The sequence below is a fragment of the Mesoplodon densirostris genome, chromosome 4, assembly GCF_025265405.1.
Source record: "Mesoplodon densirostris isolate mMesDen1 chromosome 4, mMesDen1 primary haplotype, whole genome shotgun sequence".
In the NCBI taxonomy this organism is placed as follows: domain Eukaryota; kingdom Metazoa; phylum Chordata; class Mammalia; order Artiodactyla; family Ziphiidae; genus Mesoplodon; species Mesoplodon densirostris.
Window position 1 is genome coordinate 89937844 of NC_082664.1, and position 27981 is coordinate 89965824.

The window sequence follows — 27981 nt, forward strand, 5'->3', positions numbered from 1 at the left end:
TCAGGAACCAGGGAGGGAGGGCTCAGAAGTTCTCATAGTGGTGCACAAAGTGGGCCTGGTCCTTCCTGTTGATGAGCTGACAGGCCTTCTCTACGTTCTTGGTCATTCCTGGAGGGCCGCAGCTAAACACCCCGATCTTCCTCACCTGTCAAGTGTGTGGGGGGACAGTGGTTGCAGAGAAGCAGAGGGCTGTGGGCTTCCTCCCCAGGAGGGAGCTGCTTCTCAAGCCTGGCTGGAATGACCAGGGCATTGACCACAGGCCCTGAGGACAAGGCTTGAGTTGGGGAGGCAGGGGGTGGGGTTTAAAGCCCTTCTCCAATGCTTGACCCCATCCTGAGGTCCTCTGCTCAGTACCCAGCTGCAGGCTGCTTGAGGGCCAGGAAGTCCTGGCAGGGGAAGGATGGGTCGGGGTGGGACTGACCTTTGGGTGGACCTCCTGTAGAGAGTCGAAGAAGGGCTCGAAGGGGGGTCGGCCAAAGTGGGTGATGGAGCGCAAGCCCGTGAACAGACTCCGGTTCAGCACCTTCTGGAAGTGCCGCTCACAGATGTACTGGGGGAGGGAGTAGAGGAGGGAGGTCACAGCCAGGCAGAGCCAGGGTCAGCGCCTAGTCCAGAGGGTCCACCCACCTGCCTTGGCCATCCTTACCCTCAACCCACATACCCACTGAGCTGCCCTGCCTGGCCGGCCCTGACGTACCAGCATGGTGGTCCTGAGGTCAAACTTCTCAGCCAGCTGGGTGATGTAGATGTGCACGGACACCAGGTCCTGGTGGTCATTCTCCTCCACCTCCCGGATGATGTCAGCCAGCCATTCAAACTGCCGCTGGGTCCGTGTCACCCAGATGAAGTAGATCTGGGGACACACAACTAGGGCTCTGACTCAGCTCAGCTCAAGGTTCCTCCACCCAGATGCTTATACTGAGATGGTGGGAAGCCCTGGACCCCCCCACAGGCACCAAACCTCTGGCAAGACCCACAGGCCTGATCCAAGGCTTCTAGCCACAGATCCCAGCAGAGGCTCTTCTGGCTACACCTTCTACCCTCCCTCAAATGTTTGCCATCTGGGCAACTGGGTATGAATGGCCCCAGCAGAACCAGTTGCCTAGGAGCCAGGGACTTTTTATCATGCTACTCTGCTGGGATGTGGGGACACAATCAGGCTGTCTGTCCCCATTTCTTTGAAGAATGGGAGAGGGACACTCACCTTTTTGCAGAGCATTTGGCTGCCTAAGGATGACTTGAAGACCAGGTCTTTGAGGATGGAGGCAAAGGGGGTGACCCCAATGCCCCCTCCCACCAGCACGGACACCTCAAACTTATGCCACTCCTGGTGGCCCTCTCCAAATGGTCCATCGAGGTACAGCTGCCAACAGAAGAGGAAGATGAGATGAGCCTGGCCCTTCCCCAGCTCTGAGGTTAGAAATGGGGGGGCGGGGCGGACAGGGAGAACTAATTTCTCTGAGGCATGCCAGCCCTCTTCCAGTCTGGCTTTGGGGTGGTTGGAGCATCTTATCCCAAGGTCAGGGAGGGTGGGGACCTTCTATCAATGCCAGAACCCCAAAAGTGGTTCCCAGTGATGGGCACCTTTGGATGTTTGGCACAGCTGTCACCCGTCGGGGGTGAGTAGATCTCCCTGAGGCGGATGGTCCAGGGTCCTACTGCCCGGATGTGCAGGCTAAGCGTGTCCTCGTAGGGCGCAGAAGTCAGGGTGAAGGGGTGGTACTCGTTGGTCCCCAGAGCCAAGCATGCAATCCGCACCCACTGTCCTGACTTGTACTCAAAGCCTTGGGGCCGCTGGAACTCGAGGTGGGTCACTCCTGGGGGTCATGGGCAGGGAGGGGCAGGGATCAGAGGGCTTGCTCCTGGTACCTGAGGACTGGCAGGTACACTGTCCTCTCCACACACCTGAGGCACAGGGAGTAGTCACATGATCTGAGCGAGTATGGCTTCTGGGGCTGGGAGATGGAGGGCCCCCTTCTCTGTTTCCTGGGTAACTCAAGAGCTGGGCTTCTCCACTCTCCTGTTCCAGCCCCTCCCCTCCTCTTTGCTGCTTCTTCCCACTAAGGGCCCAGGCCTGATACCACTGTCCTGGATACCAGCTTACTAGGTCAGGGGACCTCAGGCTCCCCAGGTACCATCTCAGTGTTTGCCAAACCTCCACCATATGAGGGTTACCTTTATGGTGGGCCATATCAGCACACCTCCTGCACTATCATTTATCTAACATTTTTCTTTAAATTGACTTACTTTTTCAATTCAATTTACCTTGAGAAGAACATTTAGGTCACTAAGGTGAGTAGAAAACCAGCATCATGTGCTCTATCTAGCTTCAGAGGCCAAGTTCTTAACCAATACCCTACATTGCCTTGCCTAAGTATCATGTGGTCTAAACAGAAGGTACCATGTTTTAACAAATTTTAGCTGGATACTGTTTGTTGCCTGACCGTAGCTGAGCCTCAGGCTTGTTCTCTCTTTGTGGAAAAAGGAGATTCGCAAGTACTGGAGGATGCAGAAGGCATGCTAATACCATGCTGAGACTTTGCACTTAAATAATCTTGATTGAAATACAGTTGAAGTGAGGTTAATTTTCTTACTATGTGAGTCCTGAAGGTTAGCCGACCCCTTGTCACTTAAGTCATCTTCCACCACCCTTTACATTGATGTGAATCCCCACTCTGGCCAACATTGACTCTTAACAACAGACTCTTGCAGTCTGGGCCATTTATCTGTCTCTGAAGAGAGGTTATTCTGAGTGAAGGAATGGGAGAGGGATGTATGGTTCCCCACCCTGCACCCAGGCCACACGAGCACGGGTCTTTCTTGTCCTTAAACCCCTCTGAATGCACTTTCAGCCTCCTCTTCTCATAGTCATTTCTCACTGTCTGTAAGTCCTCCTGGGAACTAAGCACAGCTCTTTTGGGGGCTGTAGTTCCATCAGGAAAGCTGCAGGGGTCCCTGAGAGGCTAACAGAGGCAGCAATGGGATGATGAGGCCTGGGGAGCTGTCTCCCCACATCCCATGAGTTGACCTCCAATGCTCCCCACCGAGGGTCAGGCCAGGCCTGGTACCTGAAGGCAGCAGTTCTGCTTTCACCACGCCTATCTCCACCTTCTTCCGGCTCAGGCTCACCAGCTTGTCCCCCACATAGATAAGTGCTGGCACCAGGAAGTAGATGTGGAAACGGGGCAGTTGGATCAGAGCGAAGCTGCCGTGAATGATAAGCTGGAGACATGGCCAGTTAGTATAGCTCAGGCCCAGCTGGCCCCCTTCCTGCACCCACCCTACCCAGATACTTCCTGCCTGGGCCCTGGGCCTGGGCAGGGTAGATGGGGCTGGCATAGGCTCCATAGACTATGGTCTCAGATCTCGGGGTCTCGATCTGAGATCTTGCGTCCAATTCACCCTGCTCCCTCCCCACATCATGAGTGCTCATCTCTGTCCTGTGGCCTGGCCCTGCCCAGAGAGTTCCCTCACCAGTACGTAGAGCAGGATGTAGAGGTGGTGGGTCAGCCAGAAGGCCCGGAAGCTGCGGCGCCGGAACTGGTGGGAGGCGAAGACGTACATGACGGCGAGAACCAGGAGCAGGAGCACCCCTGTCATACCTGGGGGCAGCGGGGGACAGGGTCAGAGAGCCCCTGGTCTCGGGACCTCAGCCTGGGCTGAGAACACCAGAGGGCATTTCCCCATTCCGCTCTTCTTCCCTGACCTCTCTCATCCCTCCCTGGCTCCCAGAACAGCTTGTCCAAAGAAGGCTGGAGCTGAGGCTTGTGCTGGAGGCTGCAAAGGGATCCTATGACCACTATAGACAAGTGTGTATTCATGGGAAGATGAGGACAAAAGCAAAAGTCCTCAGACAGAAACCCCAGACTCCACATACAGTCCACTCTTTACCTGGGACTGTCTGGAAGAACCACCAGTAGAACTTCTGGGGAAGCTTGGACCTGTAGAACAAAGACACCCAGAGCCTCAGGCTGGGGCAGGAGGGGCTCCACCACTGTTGCAATGTGACTCTGTTCCTGACGGCCCTGAATGCGGAGGTTACTGGGCCTCAACCCAGAAGGCCAAGGATCCTTCCAAAGAACATGGCACCCAGCCTCCTGCAGTTCCACCCGCTGATCTCAAAGCAATTATTCCTCCTGTGTTATCTTGAATTCTCCTACTGCAGCTGACCTTTGCTTCCTTGAGTGCTTGGTTCATATTCTGTAAGCTCCATGAGGGCAGGGAGCTTACCTCCATGCTCTATCCCTATGCTCAAACAATGCCCAGCACAGAGTAAATGCTCAATAAATATTTGTTGAACGACTGCATGTATCTTGGCATCCCTACTCTTTGGCTCCTGGATGGACACACAGGACGTGTTCCACAAATATTTGCCCAGTGAATGGACAGTAGGCTGAGACAGCAAGCTATGTGTCGAGTACACGTGAGAAAGAGGCTCCGACTTCATCTCCCAAACTCCTTTCCTGGCCAATTACGGCCTGCTTCCTTCCTGAGGGCAAGGAAGTCATCTCTCAGCCTTCCCAAGGATGCTAGCTTCTCGCCCTCACTTAGTGAGAGAGTGGAGGGTCTAGGGCCATCTACCTCTTTTCTGTTGTACCCTGAGGCCTGCTCCAGGATTCCCAAGGGGGACCCTCCCCAAAACTGACCCATCATTCACAAAGACGCTGGGGAAGATGCAGGCCAGCAGGCTGAGGGGGCTGACTGAGAAGATGTAGACATTCACCACGTGGCCAGCACTGTGCAAAACTGAGAGAGACACATCCTGTTAGAGACGCCTCCAGGGCCAACTCTACCTCCAGCCCCGAGGAGAGCAGGAAGTATAAGTAGCTCCAGTCTCCCCACTGCCTCCCCGACAGCTCGACCCAGGGGACTGCAGCAGTGACGAGCGCGCCCGGGAGCCACATACTGGCCAGGACGACAGCAGCCATGGCGATCCAGCGATGGAAGTCCACGGCGGCGTCGAAGGGCACGTAGCGGTTGAGGAAGGTCTCTCGCAGGAAGGTGATGAGGTTGCGGCACATGGTGAGCAGGATGTAGGAGAACATGAAGGAGACGCTGGCCGCCGTGCCCCGTGACAGGATGATGCCCACGAGGGTGGTCTCTGCAATGCCCGAGGGTGGCGAGGCAAAGGCATAGTCTGGGGGCACAGTGGGGGTGGATCAGCACAGCACAGAGGCCTGGACTCCAGTCAGAACAGCTGGGATCCCCTATCCAGACGCCTGAGGATCAAGAATAACAACCAGGGCCTCCCTGGTGGCGCAGTGGTTAAGAGTCCGCCTGACGATGCAGGGGATACGGGTTCGTGCCCCGGTCTGGGAGGATCCCATATGCCGCGGAGCGGCTGGGCCCGTGAGCCATGGCCTCTGGGCCTGCGCGTCCGGAGCCTGTGCTCCGCAACGGGAGAGGCCACAACAGTGAGAGGCCCGCATACCGCAAAAAGAAAAAAAAAAAAAAAAAAAAAAGAATAACAACCAGAAGGCTCTCACATCTCCCCTCCCACTGCCCACCACCTGGAACTCTCCTTACAGTAAGCACGCTCCACAAACAGTCCGGCACAAATGGCTGAGAAGATTGCCACGACCACGATGTGCCGCCGGTAGTTCTCCACGAAGCGCTTGTACTGCTGCAGCTTCTGGGCCAGGAAGCCCCGCTGCATCTTCTCCTGCAGCGCCTCTGTGTATAGCCGGGGAGGGGGTACCACTGCCCTGCAGCAATGGGAGGCAGGTGGCCTGAGGTCAGGGCACCCTGTCCTCCCCTAAATGCTACCCTATGAAGGAGACCTGGTGATCTGGTAGCGGTCAGGATGGGCCACAACAGATGAAAGAAAAAGCTTTTGTGGGGTAGAATCCCACTCTGCCAAGCCTTTGCCTCTCAGCTTTATTTGCCCTCTCCACCCACTCCTCCATCTCCCCACTCCTCCATCTCCACTTCCTCCCCTCTGTTCTGTGCTTCCTTCTTCCTGCTCCCTGCACAGGCCTCACTGCTGTGCCCAAGGCAGGCAGGAGCCAGGAGACCCCTCACTGCCTAGTGTTGCATCTGAGTGCCAGGCCCCTTGTCTTGAAGATTAGGATGCAGAGGTTGGAAGAGGCTGAAGAGTCATTAACTCAATAGCCTGCCAATCCGGTCAGGGACACATGGAATGAGTCTCAGGATGGTTCCTTGTGTGTGGAGGTGTGGGCAGACCAGAGACCCTGAGAATTCTCCCCATGTCTCCTTGGGTCAAGGGTCTGGGAAACACTTACTTTTTGCCAAACCTCTTCTTCAACCTAGGGCCTCCCAACTCTGGGGCTTCTGAGACAGGGAGCCCCACTCCCTGAGGGCAAGAACTGAGAAGAGAAAAATAGGTCTCATTCTCCCCTCGTCTTTGCAGCCAGGAGAAGAACTACCAAGTCAGAGTTGGGGCTGGTGTGGGAGGGGATAGATCCTGGGACTCATTTCTGTCCACAGAACCTGCCCATAAAACCGGTCAGAAAGAAGCCAGGCAGAAGGCAAGACAGAAGGAGTGAACATGATCTGGTCATATGTTCTGTAGAATGATTCTGCCCTGGAGGGGCAGGGAGAGAGCCAGGCTCCTGAGCAGTAAGGGGTATGTGTGTGAGGCAGCTGGAACTTGGACTAGAACAACCATGTGCTGAAAGCTACTTTCAGAGCAAACGTCTGGCCCAGGGGCTGATTCCACCAGCCCTACTCCTTCATTTCTCTGCAGGGGACCCAGCCGGGGCACCTCCCAGTGCCCCGTTCCCACTCACCGTTCCCCAGAAGTCCGAGTGATGAATGACACTCGACAGCTGACGTTTGGTTTAAGAATGTCTCCAATACCTGGGGAGAACAAGAAGCTGGATGGGCTTCCCCACGAGGGAGGAGACTGTCCTAGGAAGGCTGCCGTGGCACTTGCCAGTGACTTGGTCATGTCCCCATCTCTTTCTCCAGCCTTGCTTCCCTCACTGCCCACACCGAGCACCCACTGTACACAGGGCGGCGGCCACTGCTAGACAATGTGGCAACTGAGTGCAGTTAGCAAAGGGGCCCCCCTCCAGGCGGATGCAACCCTGCAGGTCCTTTGTGTAGAGAAAATAGGGCCTCTTCCTCTGGCCCGACACACCCCAGACCAATGCACATGGTTGGTGTGTAGAATGTAGGCTGGACTTCAGCCTGCCCTGACCCCTCAGTGGGTATCTTTGTGCATAAATTGCACAGGTGTATGTGATGCCCTTGATTACACGTGCCTGGCTCTCTACTAGGCACCAAGGACTAAAAGAGAAATAAGACCTGAGGGCTATGCACCAGGAACTCTCATTTTGAAGACACGCCCATTCCTGACGCCTTCCAAACTCACACACCTCCACCTCCACCCTTGACGCAGAGCTGGGTGCGGCGGAGCTCGTTGTCGTGGTCCCGCAGCATGAAGTGGAAGTCCTCCCACGTCAGCTCCTGCTTGTCCTGGAAGCCCGACTCCCGGAACATGGACTCCACCACCTCGGCCAGCTGGGCCTTGGACAGGCAGTTGTTGGAGATCTCGATGAAGGACCTGGGCAGGAAGAGGGAGGAGAGACGAAAGCAGCCTGTCACCCGGCAAGGTCAGGTTCAGGCAGGTGCTGGGTGGGGTGGGCCCCGGCCTACCTAATGTGGTTACCAGTGACCCAGGAAACGGCACTGAGAAAGTGTTCATCCAGCCTGCCGCTGACGCTAAGCTGGGTGGGGTGGCCAAGGGCTCAAAAGGCAGAGCAAAATTGAAAGTGACCTTGACCAGTTAAAGAAAGCAGTCCCCAAACAGGGGGGCATCTACAGCTAGGATGAATGTCTACTTAGCGTAGGGACTGGTCCAGGTGTGCCATGGCACTCTCACGTGGCAGGCTCTTGTGTTGATACCTCCCACACCACCGCCAGGCACCCGTTCGTGGTCCAGCGGGGGGCTGGAAGAGGAGATGTAGCTGCACTGGCTGCTGCTTCCTTGTGCCAACAGCCTGGGGCATAGGCAGGAGTATCTATGCACCCAATGTGACAGCACCCACAGTGGCAGCTACAGTGGCCATAACTCTTTTCTTAGACTGTGCTTTGGGACAAAAGCAAACAAACATGCAAGTTTGTGTGAATCCAGCAGAAAAAGACCTTTGCGTGCATGGCACAGCAAACACTGCCATCACATTAAAAAACACATCATCCCACTTGCTCAGGGTGAGACTGAGCAAGAGCCACACTGAGTACAGGCCAAGGAGGTGGACCTCAGCCCCTGGGAGCAGAGACCGTCTCCTAGAGGGTCCTGCAGCAGCACGCCCAGCGAAGGACAACTGCAATGCGCCTCGCCCTAGCCCTTTCAGAAGCCCACGTCCAGTTGTGGTATCTGGACTGTAAAGAATGTGGCAGTTAAGGTGAAAGCTGAAAGCAATGAGGAGGAGGCTTACAGGGGTAGAAGAGTTAAAAGGGTCTGGGCTGTTCTATGCATTCTGTTTATTCATTTGCTTATTTGTTTCATCTGATTCAGTTAACTATGTATTGAATGCCTGCTATGTGCCAATCACAGTGCGGAGGAGGGGATTCAGTAGGGAACAAAGAGAGATATGAACCCTGTCCTTATAGAGCTGCAGGCAGCTGTGTTACAGGAGCACGGTCTTCAGGAATAAGTCTGTGAGCTCACAACTGGTCTTTATCAGCACACCACAACCAGAAATGGCTTAAGAAGCAGGAAGAGAGAAGGGTTGGAATATAGAAAAACTTTCCATGTTTCTCCTCCTGCCTGTCATGGTGATTAATACTGGCAGTGACCCAGGGCATCCACCCTCCATGATTCATTATCTCACTGTGTAAAGCACAGCATTTGAAGAGTTAGCAAAGACCCAAAGGCATCCAGAAGGGGTTAGTGGGCTTTGTTACTGGTCATCTTGATGTTGGTTGTCTTTTGTAACCAGGGAGAATTTTCTGGTGGTGTTGGCACTGCAAATACAGACCCTCCTGGAGGCAGGGGCCTAGCCAGATAAACTTCTGAAGCTGGATGCTCTGAGTGTCTAGGATATAGTACCTAGGCCACCTCTCAGTGCAGATGGACTCATAACCTCCTCGCCTACCCTCCTCTGACCTGACCTGTTTTCCTGTTTAAAGTATCAGGAAGTCTCAGGACTGGAGGGGCCCACCCCATACCGCATCATGGTAAAGAACTCGTCCTTGGAGAGGAAGCCATTCCCATCAAGGTCATACATGGTGAACATCAAGCGGGACTTGTCCTCTGGGGAGCCTGGGAAGAGATAGGGGGATGCCCGTCACCTCTCTGTTGAAAGACACCTGACTCCTGGGATGGTGCACCATCCCCCTACCTTTCATGAAGACCACCAGGACGTCCAGGAACTCCCGGAAGGACAGGTAGCCATTGCCGTCCTTGTCAGCCAGAGAAAACATGGACTCCACAAACATGTCCTGGGGCTTGAGGCCCAGGGACTCGGCAAACTCAGTCCGGCTCAGCTCACACGTCAGGGCCTCCCGCACCTTCTGTGACGAGTCCAGGGGCAGGGTCCCGGCGTCTGCCTGGTCGATGTCCAGCACCTGCACTCGGGCAGCAGCAGAGAGAAGGAGAGAAGGAGGTGAGACCTGGCTGGAAGCAGTTCAGTGACCTCTCACATCTCCCCAAAGTCCAGCTCAGAAAGGGTAAGCCCTGGTGGCTGCTCACGGTCATTAGATAGACTTCTGACTTGGGCTTCTGCTTTCCTGCAGAGGGGGTGACTGTAGCAGGGGATGGGGTGGGAATGGGGAGGGGCACAGTTTGGGAATGCAAAGTGAGAGAGCCTACACTGGGGACAGAAGCTGCAGCAGACATTAAGTGGACAGGGAGGAAGGGGCTAAAGATATGTTCTATTGTCAGTTCAGACAGGGCTGCCATGTGCCTGATTTTAAAAGTCATATACATGTAACTACCATTTGTTAAATGCCTATAATGAAGTAAGCACTTGGGCTAAACCCTGTACATAGAACAGTGTTTATCAAACTTTAGAGTGAATCAGAAGCCTCTGGTGGGCTTGTGGGCCCCAACCCCAGAGTTCTGCTTTCCTAGGTCCTGGGGGAGGGCCTGAGGACTTGAATTTCTAACAAATTCCCAGATGAGCCTGCTGCTGCTGGTCCAGGGGCCACACTTTGAGAACCACTGATGTAGACCATCTCCCTGAATCCTCACAGCAACCTAAAGGGATGGATCCTATTTTAATCACTGTTTCATAGATGAGGAAACTGAAATCTCCAGCCCGCAGAGCAGAAGCTTAGATCACCCCACATAGGGTCCTGTCCAGCCCAGGGTCCCTTCAACCCCTGGGCCCGGCCCTGCCTCCAAAAGGCACAGTCAGGCACCTGGGCAAACAGGTGTCTGAAGAAGACCTCCAGGATGCGGCCCCGCTGCTGCTTGGTCACAGCCTTCCTGAACAGCTCGTTCTCACTCATCTCAGCCACATCAAGGCCCAGAGCCCAGCTCACACAGAAGCCCTGCAGATGCTGCACGAAGATGCCTCGCTCTTCCTCGGAGTTAAACAGCATCACCTGGTGGGAGGAAGGCTCAAGCTTCTGGTTCAGCCTCCCCTCAAAGGGTCTTGGGTTGGGGGATGGAGAAAAAAGCTGTCCCCCATTCCATCCCGGCTGGGGCCAGGTGAGAGGCCCAAAGGGGGTCAGAGGGAGAGTCCGGTGGGTCTGGGGACCTCTGAAAGGAGTGCCTCCTCCCAGCATCAGCCTTCACAACTGAGCTCTGTAGCTGAGGACAGGGTGGCCGGAGAGGACTTGCCGTGAGAGGGGAGATGTGCGAGGGCAGCCCAAGCCGGGGAGGCAGGATGGGCCATACCAGGTCATACTCCTTCGGGATCTTGAGCAGCAGGGCGCGGCGTCCACAGTTGCTGGACAGGATGAGGTGGACCTGCTGCGGGGGCCTCAGCTGGACGGTGCGGAGCACAGAGAGACGCCTGTCCAGGACCTGCAGACGCCTGTCTGGGAGCAGCTGGATGGTGATGGGATAGCTCCTCTCCCTGGGTCCCGGCCACTCCATCGCTAGGGAAGGGACAATGGGGCAGAGTGGTTCAGCAGAGGTCCCAGGCCCCTGCCCTCAGGCTGGTTCCACTCTGCCAGTCTGAGCAGGCACCCCCAAAGCCTGGCTCTCTCCCCACATCTGTAACCTGGTTCTTTCTCCCAGCACTGCCCCCCCATCTGTCCCCTTCCCCCTTCCCGCCCCTTGGCCCCATCTCACCTGACATTCCATCTTTGGCTGCTTCCTTCTTCACACTCTCTCTGCCTTTCTTTTGTAGCTTCTTGCGCTCTTGGCCCCGGAAATAGGCCACCACCCCAGAGATAAGCAGGCTCACTGAAGGGGGTCAGAAGGAGACACTGGGCGGGGGGGCCTTGCCTACAGCCTCGCCTACTGAGGCTTTGGCTGCTGCCGCTTCCTTCCCAAGGCCCCTTGAGCCTGGCTTCAAATGTACCTAGGAGCTAGCCTTACAGGCCAGCAGGTAATAAGGGGCAGGGACAGTCTGTGAGGAGGAGGGGAGCCAGAAGAGAAATGGGCGAAGGGGTAAAGGGCTCACCTAGTGGGAGACAGCACAGAGCCACGATGGTGATGCCAAAACCAGGACCACTGCCCTCGAAGAAATGAGTCACAGTCAGGGGCACACAGCGGGGCAAGTCTTCACTTCTGAGCTGCCGGGGCTGAGGGCAGGGTGCACCTGAGGGAAAGGCACAGAAGATCTCAGAGCCTGAGGATCCCACTCCTTGGCCAGGCAGCCTTCCCTTCTGTACTATAAAGGACCAGGTACCCACTCCCTCCCAAACCCTCCTCCCTGGAACATGTTCCCATCAAAAATTCCTCTTCCACATCCCATCTCTCAGCATCTATCCCAACTTGACCACAAGGTTCAGCCTGCAAACCAGTCTAGTCTCTACTGTGGGAGGTGGCCTAATGCAGGCCTCCCAGACCAACACAGAAGGAGCTGCCTGGTGCCTAGCTCCCTGGACAGCACCAAGTGATCCCCACACAACCTCTGTCTCTTCTCTGCCACCATTGCTTGTGTTCTCCCAGGCCACCCACCTTGTTGCCAAATAAAGACATTGGGCTGCAGGTCACCATGGTTCACGCTGGTGACAGCCACCAGCACGTCCCGAAGAGTGGTGTTTCTGATTTCTGCAATTTCCTCCATGGAGAATAGCCTAAGTTAGAGAAAGCCAGGAATTGTTGGGATGGGAAGGGGACACAGGTCTCCAGCAAACTCAGGCCCAGGGACCCAGATGAGAAAAGAGACCGAGAGGGGTTGGGGAGGGGTGCTGGGACAGCCGGGTGCTGTTTACAGGCAGAGGGTCTGGGGCCCAGGCCGAGGTAGAGTCTGAGGTGGGAACCCAGGCAGGCCTCACCCATTCCTGCTGTTCTCAAACCAGTAGCGGTCGCCATCCCGCAGTCGCACAAACTGATCAAGGACGATGGTGCTGAAGAGGGGTCCAGGGTCCCCATGGCTCTCCAGGAGCCCCCCGGGGAGTAGCTCCAGCCGGGACAGGTCCTGGTTGTACAGGGCGGCTGTGGCATTCAGCACCTGGGGCCACACAGGAAGCGAGGAGTGTGTGAGCATGGGTATGGTTTTTTTTTTTTTTTTTTTTTGCGGTACGCGGGCCTCTCACTGTTGTGGCCTCTCCCGTTGTGGAGCACAGGCTCCGGACACACAGGCTCAGCGGCCATGGCTCACGGGCCCAGCCGCTCCGCAGCATGTGGGATCTTCCCGGACCGGGGCACGAACCCGTGTCCCCTGCATCAGCAGGCGGACTCCCAACCACTGCGCCACCAGGGAGGCCCATGGGTATGGTTTTGTGTTGGGAGGGCAGCCACTATTGCCCCATCCCTCACACACAGGACCCCATCAGCTGCCTGGCTTGCTGCTCAGGCCTGAGGAAGTCTCCTCTCTCTAGGCAGCACTCCTCAGGTGGTGACAAGTCTGGTGGGAGGACCAGTGCGTCACTACCCAGACTGCCTATCCCCAGTGATCAGCAGCTTCAGGGTCACCCAACTCCTGGGGAGAGATCCTGCAGGAATAGGACAATGGCACCCAACCCAGGGGCCACTCTGCAGTAACGGTACAATGCAGTGTGAGGATACTCTGGAATCAGATGGCTGAATTTAAATCCTGCCTCCAAGACTGACTTATCAATTATGTCATCAGTAAAACAGCAGTAATTATGGTATCTACTCTGTAACGTTCTTGACATAGATTAAATGTGTTACATGTGTAAAGGACTTAGAACAGTATCACCACAAGACAGCTTTAGCTGCCATTATTATCATCACTATTCCTGACCTGAGGGTCCACGCTGGTGTTGAAGTCACTCCAGCTCTCTGGGGTCTTCAGCCCCAAGGCCTGTCGGGCTTGGCTATAGCTGGGCAGCCCCATATCTCGGCCACGTTGGATGCTGCTGGCCACATAGTCAGTACGGGAGAACTTGCCAGGGCCAGGCCAGTAATCTGAGGAGGAGAGAGGACCAGGCTCTAGGCTCAGTCCCTCTAACCCTTCTTCGCCCAGCAGCCTTGAATTGGGCTGTTGGCATTACCCACACTCAGCACTCCTTGACATGTGACCTGCCTTGGTGTAGGGTCACTGTCATCATGTGTGACCAGGGGCAATTTTTCTGGCAAAACGCTTCCCTTAAGACTCAGGACTGTTCTAGTCACCAAGCAGTAAATTCTCCGTCCCACCTCCTTAACCTCAGCATAGGGCTGGACAAAAACCTTTAGCGACCTAAGCACCAGAGATTGTGGTGCCACCCTTCCCCCACATACTCAGATGTTGGTAATTTAGAATAAAGCTTGTTTTCTTCTAATGGCTGTTTACTGTGTGTTTATCTATGTTCCTGCATTGTAGGTACCCTAGGTCTGCCTGATGCTTAACCCAGAAGGGTCCCCAGGCTCCCGGACCTCTGGGCCCTCATACCCTCTGCCTCCAGTGCTTACCCCTCAGATCTTCAACCACTATCCTGTCCTCCAGCTCCGAAATCTGGGAGGCCATTCCCAGCAGCAGATGATTCACTGCCTCGGCACTGTTCAGATTGGGGTTCTGGAAAAAAACAACACACTCAAGGTAGGTTCTTAGGCCCCTCCCTAAAGCCAGGTCCTTCTCAGGACCAATGCAGCACCTCAGGATAAAGGGCCCTTGGCCAGTCCTAGACTCTCTTGAGCTGTTGTCCCCAGATAATTTTCTGATCACTCTACCCTTCAACTCCTACCACCCTGGAGCTGCAACACCTAAGAACTGGAATTGTTGCTTTTCCCAGCCTCTGTGATGAGACTGACCTTGACCCACCTCCCCTTGCCCCTGACCCCAGGCTGACCTCCCGAATCCAGTAGCTGTTGCAGACTCTGAGAGCTGGGGAGCTGACAAAACTCTCATTCAGGACCATCTGGAAATGACAGCTGGTGTTTCTGAAATGCGGAATCAAGGATGCAGTAAGAGAATTCAGAGAAGTTGAGGTGGGGTTGAGTGGGGTGAGGGGTTCAGAGGGGGTCTGGCCAATACTAAGGGGTGTCCTCGGAACTTCCCTGAACATGGCAGGGATTTGGCAACGAGTGCGGATTGAAGGTAGAGGTTGCTCTTTGTCCAGCTGCTGGACAAATCCTTCTCTCAACAACTGAAGTTCAGCCATTAGGAGGAAATGGGGAGATTTTCCTGTTAAGACTGAACTTCCTACCCCAGGGTGCTGTTTCAGGGCACCAAATTCTGCTTCTTTTCCCCCATGAAACTGTAGGGGTGTTAAAAAAGGCCCCAGGCCCACAAGACCACTAAGTGTTCACCTCTGCCAGTGTGCTGCTCAGCCAGACCCTCCCTCACCTCATGTAGACGCCAGGGGGCACCATGGTGGAGAAGAACTGCTCAGAGGCCGCCAGGAACTCCGGAGAGATGCTGGGGTCCAGGAAAGGGCGGTACTCTGTCCACAGGGGTAAGAAGAGAAATAGGCTCTTTACCCTCACACACTCTCGTCACATGAACCCACCTGTCTTCTTTGTCCTGAAGAAGGACAGAGATCCTGGATCCTGTCCTGACAGGATCCTGACCCCCTCCGCCTCCCCCAAACCCCTCAGCCCAGGTGTTCCCCAAACTTCCTCACCTGTGTAATTCGGCGGTGCTTGCTGCAGGAAGCTGGGCAGCCACTCATACATCGCGATGTTCTGAGGGTCAAGAGAGGGGGAAATGGGAGGCCAGCGCTGGAGCAGCCAGGCCAGGAGGGATCTGAGCTCAAGGAAAGCTTAGGTGGGAGACGAGGACCAGGCAGGGGCAGTCACGGGAGAGACACTCAAACAGGAGAGGGGCGGAGGTTCCCGTTGCCCACGAGGAACGAGGGCAGGGGGGAGGGGCAGCTAAATAACAATCACGAGAAAACCTCTGGTATAAGTAGCGCTTTGCCTCCTTATCACTCTCAGGGGCTTTCCCCAGACGGTAGCTGTCTGGGGAGGGGTGTTTCTGGGTGGGCTTGTCCAAGGATGGAGGGCTCTGCGGGGCAGCGGAGTCTCCCGGGGACCAGGACGTGGGGGCAGGGCCGCGCGACCGACCTGGTAGGTGGCGATGACCCTCTTGCGCGCGTGCTGGAACAGCTCCTCGTCCCCCCAGAGCGGGTGCTGGCGGGCCAGCCTCTGCGCCCACAGGTTGTGGTAGCGGAACCAGAGCAGGCCCAGCGCCTGCAGGAAGGGCTCGCGGTTCCCTCGCTCCGCCCCGAAGGCTGCTCGCGCGGTGGGGACGCAGGGGAGGAGTTGAGCGCGGGTGGGCCCGAGGGGGGCGCACCTCGCCGGCCCCCCGCCCGCGCCCCCGCCGCCTCACCGTACAGTCCCCGGGGCCCGCGCCGTCCCGTGGCGGGGTCGGGCGCCGTCCACATGCGCAGCGGGTCCTGCGCGTCCCGGGGGAAGGCGGGGTCGGGCCCCGACGCCAGCTGCCCCCCGGAGAAGCTCCGCAGCTCGTCGCTCCAGGAGTGCGAGGAGCCATAGATGGCGCTGCCGTCCAGCCAGCCCGTCACCTCGTTGGTCTGCGGGGACAGCGGGAGGCTGAGCCGGGGTTCGGGTGGCCGAGGCGGCTCAGGGAGGGCGAGGGCCGGGCGGCCGTTGCGGGTGTGCTGGGGGTGGGAGCCTCTCCCCAGCTGCCTCAGGTCCCGCCCCACCCCAACCCCCAGCCCCCTGCCCCGCCCACCAGGTCCCGGGGGTTGCTGGGGCTCTGTCCGGTCTCGGGGTCCCAGCGGCTCCTCTGGAAGGGCAGCACCACGTCCCCGCTCTGGTCGCTATCGAACACGGGGTCTCCGGGCGGGATGTGGATGTTGAGGAACTCGGCCGGGCAGCCAGGCTTTTCTACGCTCACCAGGTCCGAGAGTACGTGGTAGCCTGCGGGTGTAGGGGGCAAACTGGTGAGAACCGCTACTCCCCACCGCCAATGCTGACGCCAATTTCTGAAGAGCCTAAAGGCAGAGGTTCCAAGGCAATTTCCGCGCCACCAGCTCTAAAACTTTTTTCTAATTTGCAAAGTGGGGTTATAGTACCCTCCTCGCCCACCCCATAATGTTGTTGGGAGAATCAAAATAATATAATTAATGTAAGGGCTCCCCCAAGCCAGTCCCCATCTCCTAACAGATCCTGCCTCTCCCTCCCTCTTCGGGGGAAAGAAGATATAATCACAACAGGAGGAGAGCGGCGGCAGGGGAATCAGCTTCTAAGAGCTATAATGAGGGTTAGTGGCACTCCTGGGTTTGTAGTCAGTGATAAGAGAAAGATTAGGAGAGCAAATACCCGCGAATCAACACCCCCAAATCCCTCCAAGAAGAAGAAAGGCTTAAAGTGAGGCTTGGTGGGGAGAGGAAGTGGTTCGGGGTCTTGTATCGGTCTCCTGTGGACTTGCAGAGAGGCCTCAGGGCCCCTCTACCCAGGCGCTGAGCTGAGCGCCAGGTCAACCCTCACCGAAGACGCGTTCTCCCACTTTGCTCTCACCGAAGAAGACCCCCAGCACTGTGCGATTGCGGCTGGATGGCCGCCCGGCTGTGCCCCGCATGGCGGCGTTGCTGAGTAGGCGCGGGTTGGGCAGCAGTGGCTCCCCCAGAGCCTGATACACGCCGTCCGCGTAATTAGCTGGTACAAGGCGCCGCAGTCGGGAGCCTGTGGGAAGCAGGGAGCCGGGCTCTGTCAGAGCACTCCGTCTCCAACAAGCCCACGAACCTCGCTCTACGCCTCCCTCCAACTCCCCACTCCCACTGACGAGACCCCTTCTTCTGTCCCCAGGAGTGCATAGGAGTTCGCGGCGCAGGCAGCCGGGCGGCTGGCGGCGCGCTCTCTCGGCTTCTCCGCACCGGGTCTCCCGCCACCCTGCCCTCCACTAGCCGTTCCCCACCCCAGACCACGGGACGCACCGGCAGCGCCACGCTCGTGGTGCCTCAGGTTGTTGAACCAGCCGTCATAGCGCTGCACTTCCCAGGTCAGCGAGAGTGAGTCCTGGCCTCCTGTGGGTCAGAGGGTGGTCCACTCAGTGCTAGCCTCCCTGCGACCCCTCTGGGACCCGACGGCCTCGGCCCGTGCTTCTCCAGCCCGCCCAGCGCCCCCAACCCGACCCAAGTGGCGATACTCGCGCGACGTCTAGGCTGCGCCAGGAAGTTTCCCATCTGGCTGAGCCGCTCAGCCATCTCACCCGATCTTCTAGCCTCAGGAAGCCGCTTGCCTGCACGTCTCCCTTCCCCAACTCCCAAGGGAAACTGGGAGACATCCCGAACTAGGGGTGCCTGGTACTTACCCGCTGGGTCCAGGAGTGCAGTCAGCAGAGCTCCCAGGAGCACCAGGGCCTCTGGTCTTGCACGGAGCATGCTGACCCTGCAGCCAAGGGGGTGGGAGGTGGTACGTGAGGGACACGGAGCAGGCGTCCCCCACACCGACAGTTGGCACAGGAGGAGGAAGCGCCAGCTGTGTCCAGTTCTGGAGCGAAGCTTTTAGAAACGTCGCCAAGGACCCGCACCCGCAGGGCACCTTTTTAAAGGCACAAGCAGCCCTCAAGGCAGTGACACTGGTCCCCACCCTCCACCCCGTGGAAGAACTAACCCCGATCACACACAGGAACCCGGGAGGCACAAATCCTCTAGGGCTTGTCAGTCTCTGGCAGGACTTTACCTCCAGCCTCCCAGGTCCCGAACAAAGCCTCAAGTCCTACCCCTCAGGAACTGCTTCTCCTAGAGGAGGCAGGGAAAGGAACGTAGCTAGTGAGCTGGGAATCTGGAACCTGCAGTCCCTCATACCCCTCAGTGAATGCCTGTGCATGGACACGAGGGATGGGAAGATCAGGTCCCAAGTCCCACTCAAACCTCGGGCTTAGGGCCCCCATCGGGGTCAGAAGTCTTCTTTTTCTTGGAATCTTTGCTTCTCTCCTCTGCTCTCTGCCTCTCCCCCACCACTCCTCCCCAGCTCCGCAGATCCTCAGCCTCCCCGGCTTCATTCTCACCCTCCTTTCTGGGTCCTCTGAGGCCAGCTGTGCAGGTGTCCACTCAGGCCAGAGCAGCACCAGATGTGAGCATCCGGACTGGGACTCACCCTCTTGCTATGCAGGCGGGGCTCCTCTCATTTGCATAGCAACATTCTCCTCTCATTTGCATGATCTCTTCCCTCTGGGACCTGGCTGCAAAGCCCAGACACGGCTCGGCACGCTGCCCAGGCTGCTATAAAAAGGATTTCAGGTCCTGTGCGACTTCTAAACGCAGAGTGAACACGCAGAGCCCGCCCTCCCACCTACCTAACTCCGTCCCGGCCAACCCAGAGTGCCCGAGGGCAGCTAGCTGCTGCGCTTCCTTAGGGGCAAGCCGAGGCGCTCAGACTTGACTTGTCTATTGGGTCCAGTCCTCACACGCAGGGAACGGGGTAAAGAGAAGTGGGATCCGGGCTCGGACGCCAGTGACCGCTCTCCCCGCTGGAACAGACCCAGCTCGGCCGGGTTGCGGCATGACTCTGTGGAACGGTGTGCTGCCCTTCTACCCTCAGCCCCGGCATGCCGCCGGCATCAGCGTCCCGCTACTCATTGTCATTCTGGTGTTCTTGGCCTTGGCTGCCAGCTTCCTACTCATCTTACCCGGGATTCGTGGCCACTCGGTAAGGGGGTACTAGAAGCTTGGGTATGGGGGTGGAGGGCATCAAGGACAGCATGTCTCTGGAGGACAGGACAGTTAAGACGGCAGCAAGATCTTCCGTGAATAGTCAAACTGAAGCACTGAACCAGACAGGTGGAGCATAGCCAGAAGTCTGGCCCAGCAAGCACCCCTTCCCAAGGTTAGGGAGAGGTCCCATACAAGACATCCAGAGGCTGACCCCAGCTGGAACATTCAGGAGGCTGCTGCAGAGAGTGGGTGCCCAGTCCAGTAATCCTGGGGCCAGTTCTAGTCTTCACGTACTGCAGGGGTCTCCTGCCTCTCCTCAGGCTGCACCTCCACTCCCATCCCACTCCCATCCCGACCTCAGGTGATGACCTTCTGGCCAAGAGGACAGAAACCAGCAACTCATACTGCTGTGTTTCACCTGTGCACTGGGTTGAGTCATGTGTGTGGGAGCCCCCATCCTAATGACAGATTTCTCCACAGAAATTTCTTCGAAGTTGTAGCAGACTGGGCACTTTTTCTTAGATTCCCTCCTGTCCCAGAACCTAAGTTGTCTGTTTTTCAGGTCTAGGAGGACCTAGCTTCCCTGAGTCTTGTGTTGGTTTTCTGGGAAACTGGCACACCTAGTAATATCTGAGAGGTTATGTTCGCACCTCCTCTACTTGGTGACCAGACCTTGAGGCCTCCCTCTCCTGAGGGAGGTGACCGCTGCCTGCCTAGCACTTCTGGACTCACTGAGCCTCATCATGGCAGTGACCCAAGCAGGAGGTGGGACCAGGACTAGGAGTCAGATAGCTAGAGAGGAAGGGGGATGAAGGTGGTGGGAGGGCACCAGATAGAGACAGCCCAGTTGCAGGGTGGACTGGAAAATGGGGCTGGGAGGCAGAATCATGCAGCCAGAAAACATTAGAAAATGCCAGTGGCTCAGAGGGACCTGCATGACTTGACTTCAGCCTTTAAAGGTCAGGGATGTAACTGGGAGAAGTGGGCAAGAGAGGGAAGTTGCAGAAGCACTAAAGGCCCGGGTGGCATGGGGTCAAGGGAGAGCTTGGGGACTCTGGTTGGGCAGTACCCAGGCCTGACCCAGTTCCTGCTCCTGCAGCGCTGGTTCTGGTTGGTGAGAGTTCTCCTCAGCCTGTTCATAGGAGCAGAAATTGTGGGTGAGTGTGTGATGCAGCGGAGCGGGAGAGGACCTGGGGTGAGGAAGGATGTGGCCTAAGGGCACCTGGGAAAATGGAGAACCGGGGATGGGTTCCCGCTCCCTCTTCCCATTCTCTTTCTAGTGCCCACTCTTCCACCCTTACCGTGTATATCCCTTTGGACTCCTAGACCCCCCCATCTCTGTTCAGTGTCCCAACTCCCATCACCACGCTCTCAATCCTATCTCCCCAATCTTCTCCCTAACCTTTCCCCTCCCCCACGGTTTGCCTCTCCCCACAGCGGTACACTTCAGCGCAGAATGGTCAGTGGGCAGAGTTAGCACCAATACATCCTACAAGGCCTTCAGTGCGGCACGCGTCCGAGCCCACGTCGGTCTGCACGTGGGCCTGGAGGGCGTGAATGTTACACTCACAGGTGAGGAGCTGCGGCGAAGTGAACTCCTGAGGTTGGCAGACACCATGGTTGGGGGTGTGTGGCAGGCAGGGGCAGCTGGAGGACCTGTGAGGACAGCTCCCACAAGCTCATATAGAATAGCTTTTGGCTCTCATTGATTTGTGTTTTCCCCAACCGCTGCCAAACCTACTTCTCTCAAGATTCTCACTTTCCTATCCGAATCCGCTTAGTTGCCCGGTCCTCGCTGTACGCAGCCGGGTGACGCCGCCGCCCTCCGCAGGGAACCCAGTGCAGCAGTTGAACGAGACCATCGACTACAACGAGCAGTTCATTTGGCGGATGGGCGAAAACTATGCTGGGGCGTACACGGAGGCACTGCAGAAGGGGCTGCCGGATCCAGTTCTCTATCTGGCGGAGAAGTTCACTCCAAGCAGCCCCTGCGGGGTTTACCGCCAATACCGCTTGGCGGGACACTACGCCTCGGCCACGCTGTGGTGAGCGCGGAAAGAAGACACTTTGCGTGCTTGGGCGCGCGCGTGCGTGTGTGTATGTGGCGGGGGTCGGGGTGGGGGCATGTGAGGCGGAGGATGTGAGCTACAGTTACAGCCCGACGCGCTTGGGGTGAGAGTTGCCGCCTCGCGCGCAGATGGTCACGAGGTCCGTACAGACCGTGGGAATCCGAAGAGACCCAGCAATGGCTGGGCGCCGGCTACTCCCCTCCAGTGTTTCCCTGCGTCTCCGCCATCCCAGCCCCGGGCTTTTGTTCTGGGGCCGGGATGTAGGGGAAGCGAGCCCGTGGGAAGCCGGGCGGGCTGGGGTAATCCGGCTCACAGCTCCGCTGGTCCCCTCCCCGCAGGGTGGCGTTCTGCTTCTGGCTCCTCTCCAACGTGCTGCTCTCCATGCCGGTCCCGCACTACGGAGGCCTGGCTCTCCTGATCACCGGCGCCTTCGCACTCTTCTCCGTCTTCGCCTTCGCCTCCATCTCCAGCGTGACTCTCTGCCAGCTCCGCCTTGGCTCCTCCGAGCTCACCACTCACTACGGTGCCGCCTTTTGGATCACGCTGGCCACGGGTGAGGACCGAGGGAACCGGCCCCCGGGTGTCTGGGGGCAGAGACGAGATTTATCCCAGCGTGCGCTTTCCGATTTGCAAAATGAGTTCACGTATGTTATCTAATTTGCCCCTCTCAATAGTTCGTAGAGGCAGGCACTGTTGTGCCTGTTTTACAGAGGAGGGGAAGGGAGTTCGGAAGGGTTCGGTATCTTGCCCCAGTGGCGTGCGAACCCGTGTATCATGTATGCCATATTAGAGGTCTTTCCGTGGTGGGTGTGTCTGGGGAGGAAACGCAAATACCTCCAATAGATGGAGACGGGCGGCCGGGTTCTGGAGCCCTGACCGCCCTCTTTACCCGCGACTGCGCTAACGCAGGCATCCTGTGCCTCCTCCTCGGAGTGGCGGTGCTGAGTCTCCACTACGCTCGGACCAACGCTCTTCGCACCTTCTTGGATGGAAGCGTCAAGGGCCTCGAAAGTCAGGCGAAAGGGAGCTCTCCTCTCATCCTCAACAACCCACTGCATAAGCAGTTCTGGGCCTCAGACTTAACCATCAGTACTAAACTGTGAAAGGGACTCAACCTCGGACTCCTACTCTGCCTTGGTCCCCCGCAGGCTGGGGAGCAGTGCCCACCGGGCCTGGGGAGCTCCGGGAGGGCACTGCGCTGGGGGCGTGGCGGTGAAAGGCCGGTGGCCTCAGATGTGCCGCCTGCACCCGGGAAAGAGTCTCCCAGGGTGAGCTGTAAATAAACTTTCTTCTTCTTCTTTTCTTTCTTTTTTTTTTAAACTTTCTCCCATTATTTTCCATGGCTTTTCGAGACTTTTTGGGATACAAGCTCTGGGGAGACTTCCCTGGGTTGGAGGCAGCCTAGTACACTCTTTCTCTGCTTTGCCACAGACGCCGGATTCTCTGTGTCTGAAGAATGCAGAGTAACCGGGGAAAGGGTCTGGGAGAGGGTGCCCTCTAGTGAGCCCAGAGAAGAACCAATCGGAGCCTGCATCTTCCTGAGCTGCTCCAAGTGGATGGTAGCAGTGACCAGGCAGGTCATTCCCCCGCACCTCCACCCCCGCTGGCCCTGTGGGATCCCCCTCTGCTGGCCCAGCTGAGGGGGCTAAGAAGAAATGGCATTTTGGAGTTTATTCACTAGCTTCACTTTATTCATTAAAGGGGTGGTGTCTGAGGGCCGAGGTAAATGTCAGCAAGGCATAAAGCTGTAAATCCCAGGATTTTTTGTTTGTTTGTTTTAGGTCCTTGGCAAGTCCTACAGTCTTATGCGGCAAATTTGAGAACTGAAGCTCAGAGAGAATGGGGCACAATCGGTTAATATTAGATCTAGAACAAGAAGTTTGGTCTCTCCTCCCTCGCAGTATGTTCATTGTACCAAGAGATCACACAAGCTGGGGAAGTGAAGGGAGAACAAAAGGGAGCCAGGAAAAAGGAAAACAAGAGATGCAGAGGGATAAGAGGGAACATGGGAGAATCGCACTGTAAGCCCCCCGTACACGTATGTCATCATGTGGGTGGAGCTGGGTTTCAGTAAACGGCACCTCGAAGAGGCAAAGCCCCAAGGGGGGGCAGGGTAGCTGGGCAGAAGGAGGGGCAGCCCCTGCCTGGTCTCATCACGCATGGCAGCAGGGTTTATGGCTAACATCTGCCTTAGAGCTTTTTGTTTTGTTTCATGTTTTAACATCAATAGGTAGAGCCTCTTTTCCTACTCCACCTACACTTTGGGGCTGGGAACCTGATACAACCCATCCTGCAGGCAGTTCTGGTGGTTTTTTGGGGAGCTCCCAGTGAAGTCTGGAGCCAGATTGGAAGTCTGGGTGGCCACCAGGGAGATGAACTTTCCAGGGCACAGTCAGACTCCTCACAAGGCACCTCAGAGGAAGCCTCTGACAGAGGAATGTCCTGGGGCTCGGGACTCTCAGCTGTGCACCTGTAGCGAGGGCTCAGGGGTCGCCCTTCCTCAGGATCCCACTCCAGGACAGGGTCCTCTCCCACACTGGCTGAAGGAAGCCTGCAGCCTGTGGGCCACCACCATGGCCAGGCCCAGCAGCACACAGAGCAGTCCTGGGGATGAGGCAACAAGTATCCCGCCTTAGTGATAGTAACACCTTCCCAAGGACATCTTCTGCTAAGAGCATTAGGACACCTCTTAAGGGAAGCCTATCGTCCCTGCTTCAGGGCAACTTAGGCTCCGAGAAGTGACTGGCATAGGGTCATATGGCTGATGTGGCTCTGTTGCTCTGAGTTTTTGGACTCTAAACCCAGTGCTCCTTCAATTACAACCCAGGGGAGAGAGAGAGAGAGAGAGAACTCTGAAAACAGAGAAACCCTGGGGGGAGGGCAGGACACAGTGGGACAGGAGAGGACAATAAAACTGCAGGGCAATTTAAGGCTATGTGAAATAGGCACAGAGAAGTGTTCTAGGAATGGGGGACACAGAGAAGAGTGTTTGGGGGAAGGGGGGACATGAGATCGGAAGATCTGGGGAAGAGCTGGGTGAAGACAGAGTTAAGGGATGAGGGACATGACAGAGACAGAGATAAGACACAGGGGAGTAGGGATATATGAGGAGGGAGGGGCTGTGGGTCTGAGAAGGGGAAACCCAGCGATGAGGGATCTAAGACGGAGGGGGCTCTAAAGAGGGGAAAGGTCCCCAGAAGTGCCTCCCGGTCCCTGGAGGCAGACGCTCAACCCCACGGACCTGACGGGCCCCAGCCCTGAGTCCTCCCATCCCTGCCTTCAGGATTGGGCCTCACCTGTGGTCAATGTGATCCAGAAGGCAGGCCCACGGTGAGTGTGCAGTGTGGCAGTGCCCAAGCGTAGGGGACAGGGCGGGGTGAGTGACATGGCCGTGGAGAAGAAGAGCAGTCCCAACAGCTGGAAGACACCCGTGGCCAGCAGCACGTGGCCACCATAGACCAGCACAGGCATGGACAGCATCACATCCGCCAGCAGCCAGCAGAGGAATGCCACCCTGGAGAGCCACGACCTGGGGAAGGCTGGCCCAGGCACCTCTACCTTGTTTGGGGTGAACTATCTGGAGGGGTCCAGGTGGAGGCTCAGGGACCCAAGGACACCCCAAAGAGGTGAGGTAGGGATTCCTGCCTGTGGGCTTCCCAACCAAGCACCGTGGTGACTTGTGCCAGACTGTCCCACTAGGGGTCTCCACATGAGTGGGGGAGAGATGGGTAGAAACCCCACTCCTGGGTCTAGGCCAGCAGGGCCTCCGTCCCACCCTCACCACAGTGTGGCCGAGGTGTAGTGTCCCGCCAGGTGGTACTGGCCGTGCAGGCCACATGGGCTGTGTGGGGTGAACTTCTCGGCCAGGTAGAGCACAGGGTCTGGCAGCCCCTTCTCCAATGCCTTTGCATACTCCTCGGCGTAGTTCTCCCCCAGGCGCCAGGTGAACTCCTTGTTGTAAACCGCCAGTCTCGTTCAGCTGCTGCACTGGGGTCCCTGGGGAATGGAGCAGCTGTGCTCAGCAGGGACCCGAGGGCCAGAGTGGGTATTTACTGGGGCAGAGGCTTATCACACTGGAAGAGGGCCAGGCTCTGGTCTCAAGTGAGAGAAGGCAGCTTCTGAGGCCTGAGAACTTCCCTTCCTACCTCCCCCAGCCCGGATCCTAGAGCTCTTTAGAGCACACGAAACATAGACCCCAAAGCCACAGAGCAGAGGCTTTCCCTTCCTCCCAGGCAAGAGCCCTCCCTCACCTGTGAGCGTGATGTTGACTCCTCTCAGCCCAATCTGCAGCCCAACAGCGGTGCTGATCCATTCGGAACTGAAGGCGTTGTATGATGTGTTGGTGCTGACCTGGCCTACAGACCACTCAGAACTGAAATTCATGGCTGGGGTTGGGGAGTTTGATGTTCAGGCACTCAGGGAGGTCTGGGCATTGCTGGGTTAGTCAGAGGGAAAGCTGCAAGGGGACCATGTCAGTTTTGCTCATAGTTGTGTATCCATTAACCCGCCTAGGGCCTGGCTCATGGTAAGTTTGCCAACAATAGGTATGGGATGAATAAATGGGTCAGAACCTAATATCTCCCCTGGTCATAATCCTCTTCCCCTTGTCCTCCCTTCCTCCCCCCATATAGGGAGAGCTACTCAAGCAGTTGGGGCAGGAAACATTAGCATAATAAACCATGCTGGGCAAACACAGAGAACTTCAACATAGAGACTTCCTATGTTTCCTATCGCCTAATCCCCAAAGCAAAGCAAGCAGCCCTCCACCATTCTCTCCCTCCAGGCTCTGTAGACCCTGTCCCCAAAGGCATTCATTTTGACCTGCTTTCCTCGGAATAAAAATGTTAGGAAGGTGGGAGAGATGCATCCAGGAGGCTTGCACCTGTCAGGGCAATGGTAGATGTGAGGGGATAAGGCCAGGGTGAGGGAGGCGTGTGGGCAGGGAGGTCTAGAAGCCCACCCTGAAGCAGAGCCTCTGTGAGGGAGCCAGCATAGAAGAGATGGGATGCAGGCAGCTGCCCAAGTCAGCTGCACTCCACACTCACCCAGGATTACAGCCCCAATGAATAAGCTGGTCACTACTCACAGGTTCCAGAACAGCCTCTGCATCACAGGGTGGGTGGGTTTAGGATGGAGCACCCTCCTTCCAAATCCACCCTTTCTCTTTCCAGACTTGGGAAGGGTGTTCTAAAACTGAGGTCACTTGGTCACCTGAGATCAAAGTGCCTGGCCCATAATAGATACTCAGTAATTACTATTGAATCAATGAGCAGGGAGCTCTCTGCTGGGAGGGTGAATGACGCTTTCTCGGGACTAGAATCTCTTTCCAGAATCTGACTGCAATCAGAAAGTCTGGCCCCCTCACCTCGAGGCCGAGGTCTCTCTGGGGCTGGGGTCTCCAGGGCTGGTTTTGTTTCTCACCATCTTGCCCCGAATGCCTGGCAGGATGATGATGAAGGTGACCGGTGAAGTCAGAAAGACAGCGATGATGACGGCCAAGGTGGTGACCATTGGGAAGTTCGGCTTGGGGCCAGCGTAGAAGGGGAATGTGTGTCCCAAAGCAGCCATTTTGGTGGGGTTGTTCAGGGGAGGTGGATGCTCTACAACAACAGTAGGTGTTTACTGAGCGCCCTCTATGTGCCACACACTGTTCTTGGTGCTGGAGACCCAGCAGAGGATAAACCAGACACTTCTCTGGTGCTCACCAGACGCCACTGTTACTGCCATTTCCGCTACCCCTCAGCGATCCATCTCCCCATGTTTTAGCTGTGAGAGAATAAGGGTCTTGGCAATCAGTCTCTGTCGCTCCATGCTCCCTTGCTAACCCCCAGGTCCCCTAAACCAGTGCCACCACTACCCTCGAGGCTTCTCTGCTTCCTCTGGGACTGTCTTAAGAAACGTAATTCTCTTTTATCTCCCTCAGGCCTCCAGCACAAGCAGAACATAGAAAGAGCTATATTTTCTGTCAAGAGAAGGCGTAAGCCTGAAAGATGGTACAGATTACAAAAAGGTTGGCTTTCCTCCTCAGTCCCCAAAGAACAAAGACAAGATAGCTCTGCTAAGTACATAATCCAATTACGTCATCAGAGGGCTGATTCCCAGACCTGGCACTGCCCAGGCTGGTCTGACAAGCTTTCTCGGGCACCCTGGCTCCTGTTCTGGCAACTCGAGAGCGATCGAGCTGAACTGAGCTCACCTCAATAAGCACTGAAGGAGCCTGCCCTCCACTAGGGCACAGTGCTGGGGCCAGATGTCCTTCTGCCCCACACATCATCCACAGCGGCCTTCCTCCTTGATTTAAATTCCTAGGCTTCATTTCAGGTCAAACCCTGGCTTAGCTCTTTTCTGTCTGTCCCCTGATCTCAGAGCTATTTTGGCTCTAGTTTGCCTCTTTGCAGACAGGATATTGGGGAAATGGCACCTACATTTACTGTGTTTTGTAAACACAGACAGAATGATTGCAAGACATGCTATTAAGTACCACAAAGAAAGAAAGAGGAAAAAACACTGCCAATTAAACAATGACAGCCATCGCTGGTAAAACGCACCTCAGTTTCAGAGATGTCAAAATGTGAAAAAAAAATGCATCTTACAATCAATGAACCCAGCTCTGCTCATTTCCCTGTGTATAATCTGTACTGGGGCCTTGGTACCCAGGAGGCTCCATAAGTTACAGTCTGACCAGGTAGTGTCTTAAGTGATACAGTGAAAGAATAAGCTTAGAAGTTTAGCAGCTCTGTGTTTGAATTCTGCCTTTGCCACTTCAAGTTACAGAGACTTGGGTGTATTTTAAAAATAGGGATGATGATGATAAGGTATA

General features: G+C 56.4%; 3 protein-coding genes across 3 annotated transcripts; 1 reads left to right on the plus strand and 2 right to left on the minus strand.

Annotated features, from left to right (window-relative positions):
* Positions 1–22: 22 nt before the first annotated feature.
* Positions 23–17817, minus strand: LOC132489411 (dual oxidase 2). The gene is made up of 33 exons (XM_060098340.1): positions 17748–17817; positions 17371–17460; positions 16955–17119; positions 16167–16354; positions 15804–16005; positions 15539–15705; positions 15097–15157; positions 14820–14916; positions 14323–14413; positions 13946–14048; positions 13296–13459; positions 12364–12539; positions 12044–12162; positions 11544–11681; positions 11210–11323; positions 10811–11013; positions 10330–10515; positions 9309–9534; positions 9136–9229; positions 7337–7528; positions 6750–6836; positions 6243–6326; positions 5527–5705; positions 4907–5137; positions 4647–4746; positions 3892–3941; positions 3475–3602; positions 3069–3222; positions 1585–1817; positions 1205–1363; positions 698–853; positions 422–550; positions 23–145 (listed from the first exon to the last, which is right to left on the minus strand). The coding sequence occupies exons 1-33, from the start codon at positions 17815–17817 to the stop codon at positions 23–25; spliced, it is 4659 nt and encodes a 1552-aa protein (XP_059954323.1).
* Positions 17818–18940: 1123 nt separating this feature from the next.
* Positions 18941–22264, plus strand: DUOXA2 (dual oxidase maturation factor 2). The gene is made up of 6 exons (XM_060098341.1): positions 18941–19087; positions 20192–20249; positions 20530–20664; positions 20924–21137; positions 21500–21714; positions 22071–22264. Exons 1-6 carry the CDS (start codon positions 18941–18943, stop codon positions 22262–22264), a joined length of 963 nt encoding a protein of 320 aa, XP_059954324.1.
* Positions 22265–22271: 7 nt separating this feature from the next.
* On the minus strand, positions 22272–26729 carry DUOXA1 (dual oxidase maturation factor 1). The gene is given in 10 exon segments (XM_060096089.1): positions 22272–22403; positions 22570–22806; positions 23574–23693; positions 23695–23765; positions 24458–24675; positions 24943–25127; positions 25129–25157; positions 25412–25546; positions 26207–26264; positions 26583–26729. Coding segments are annotated over 10 exon segments (1332 nt in total).
* Positions 26730–27981: the final 1252 nt, after the last annotated feature.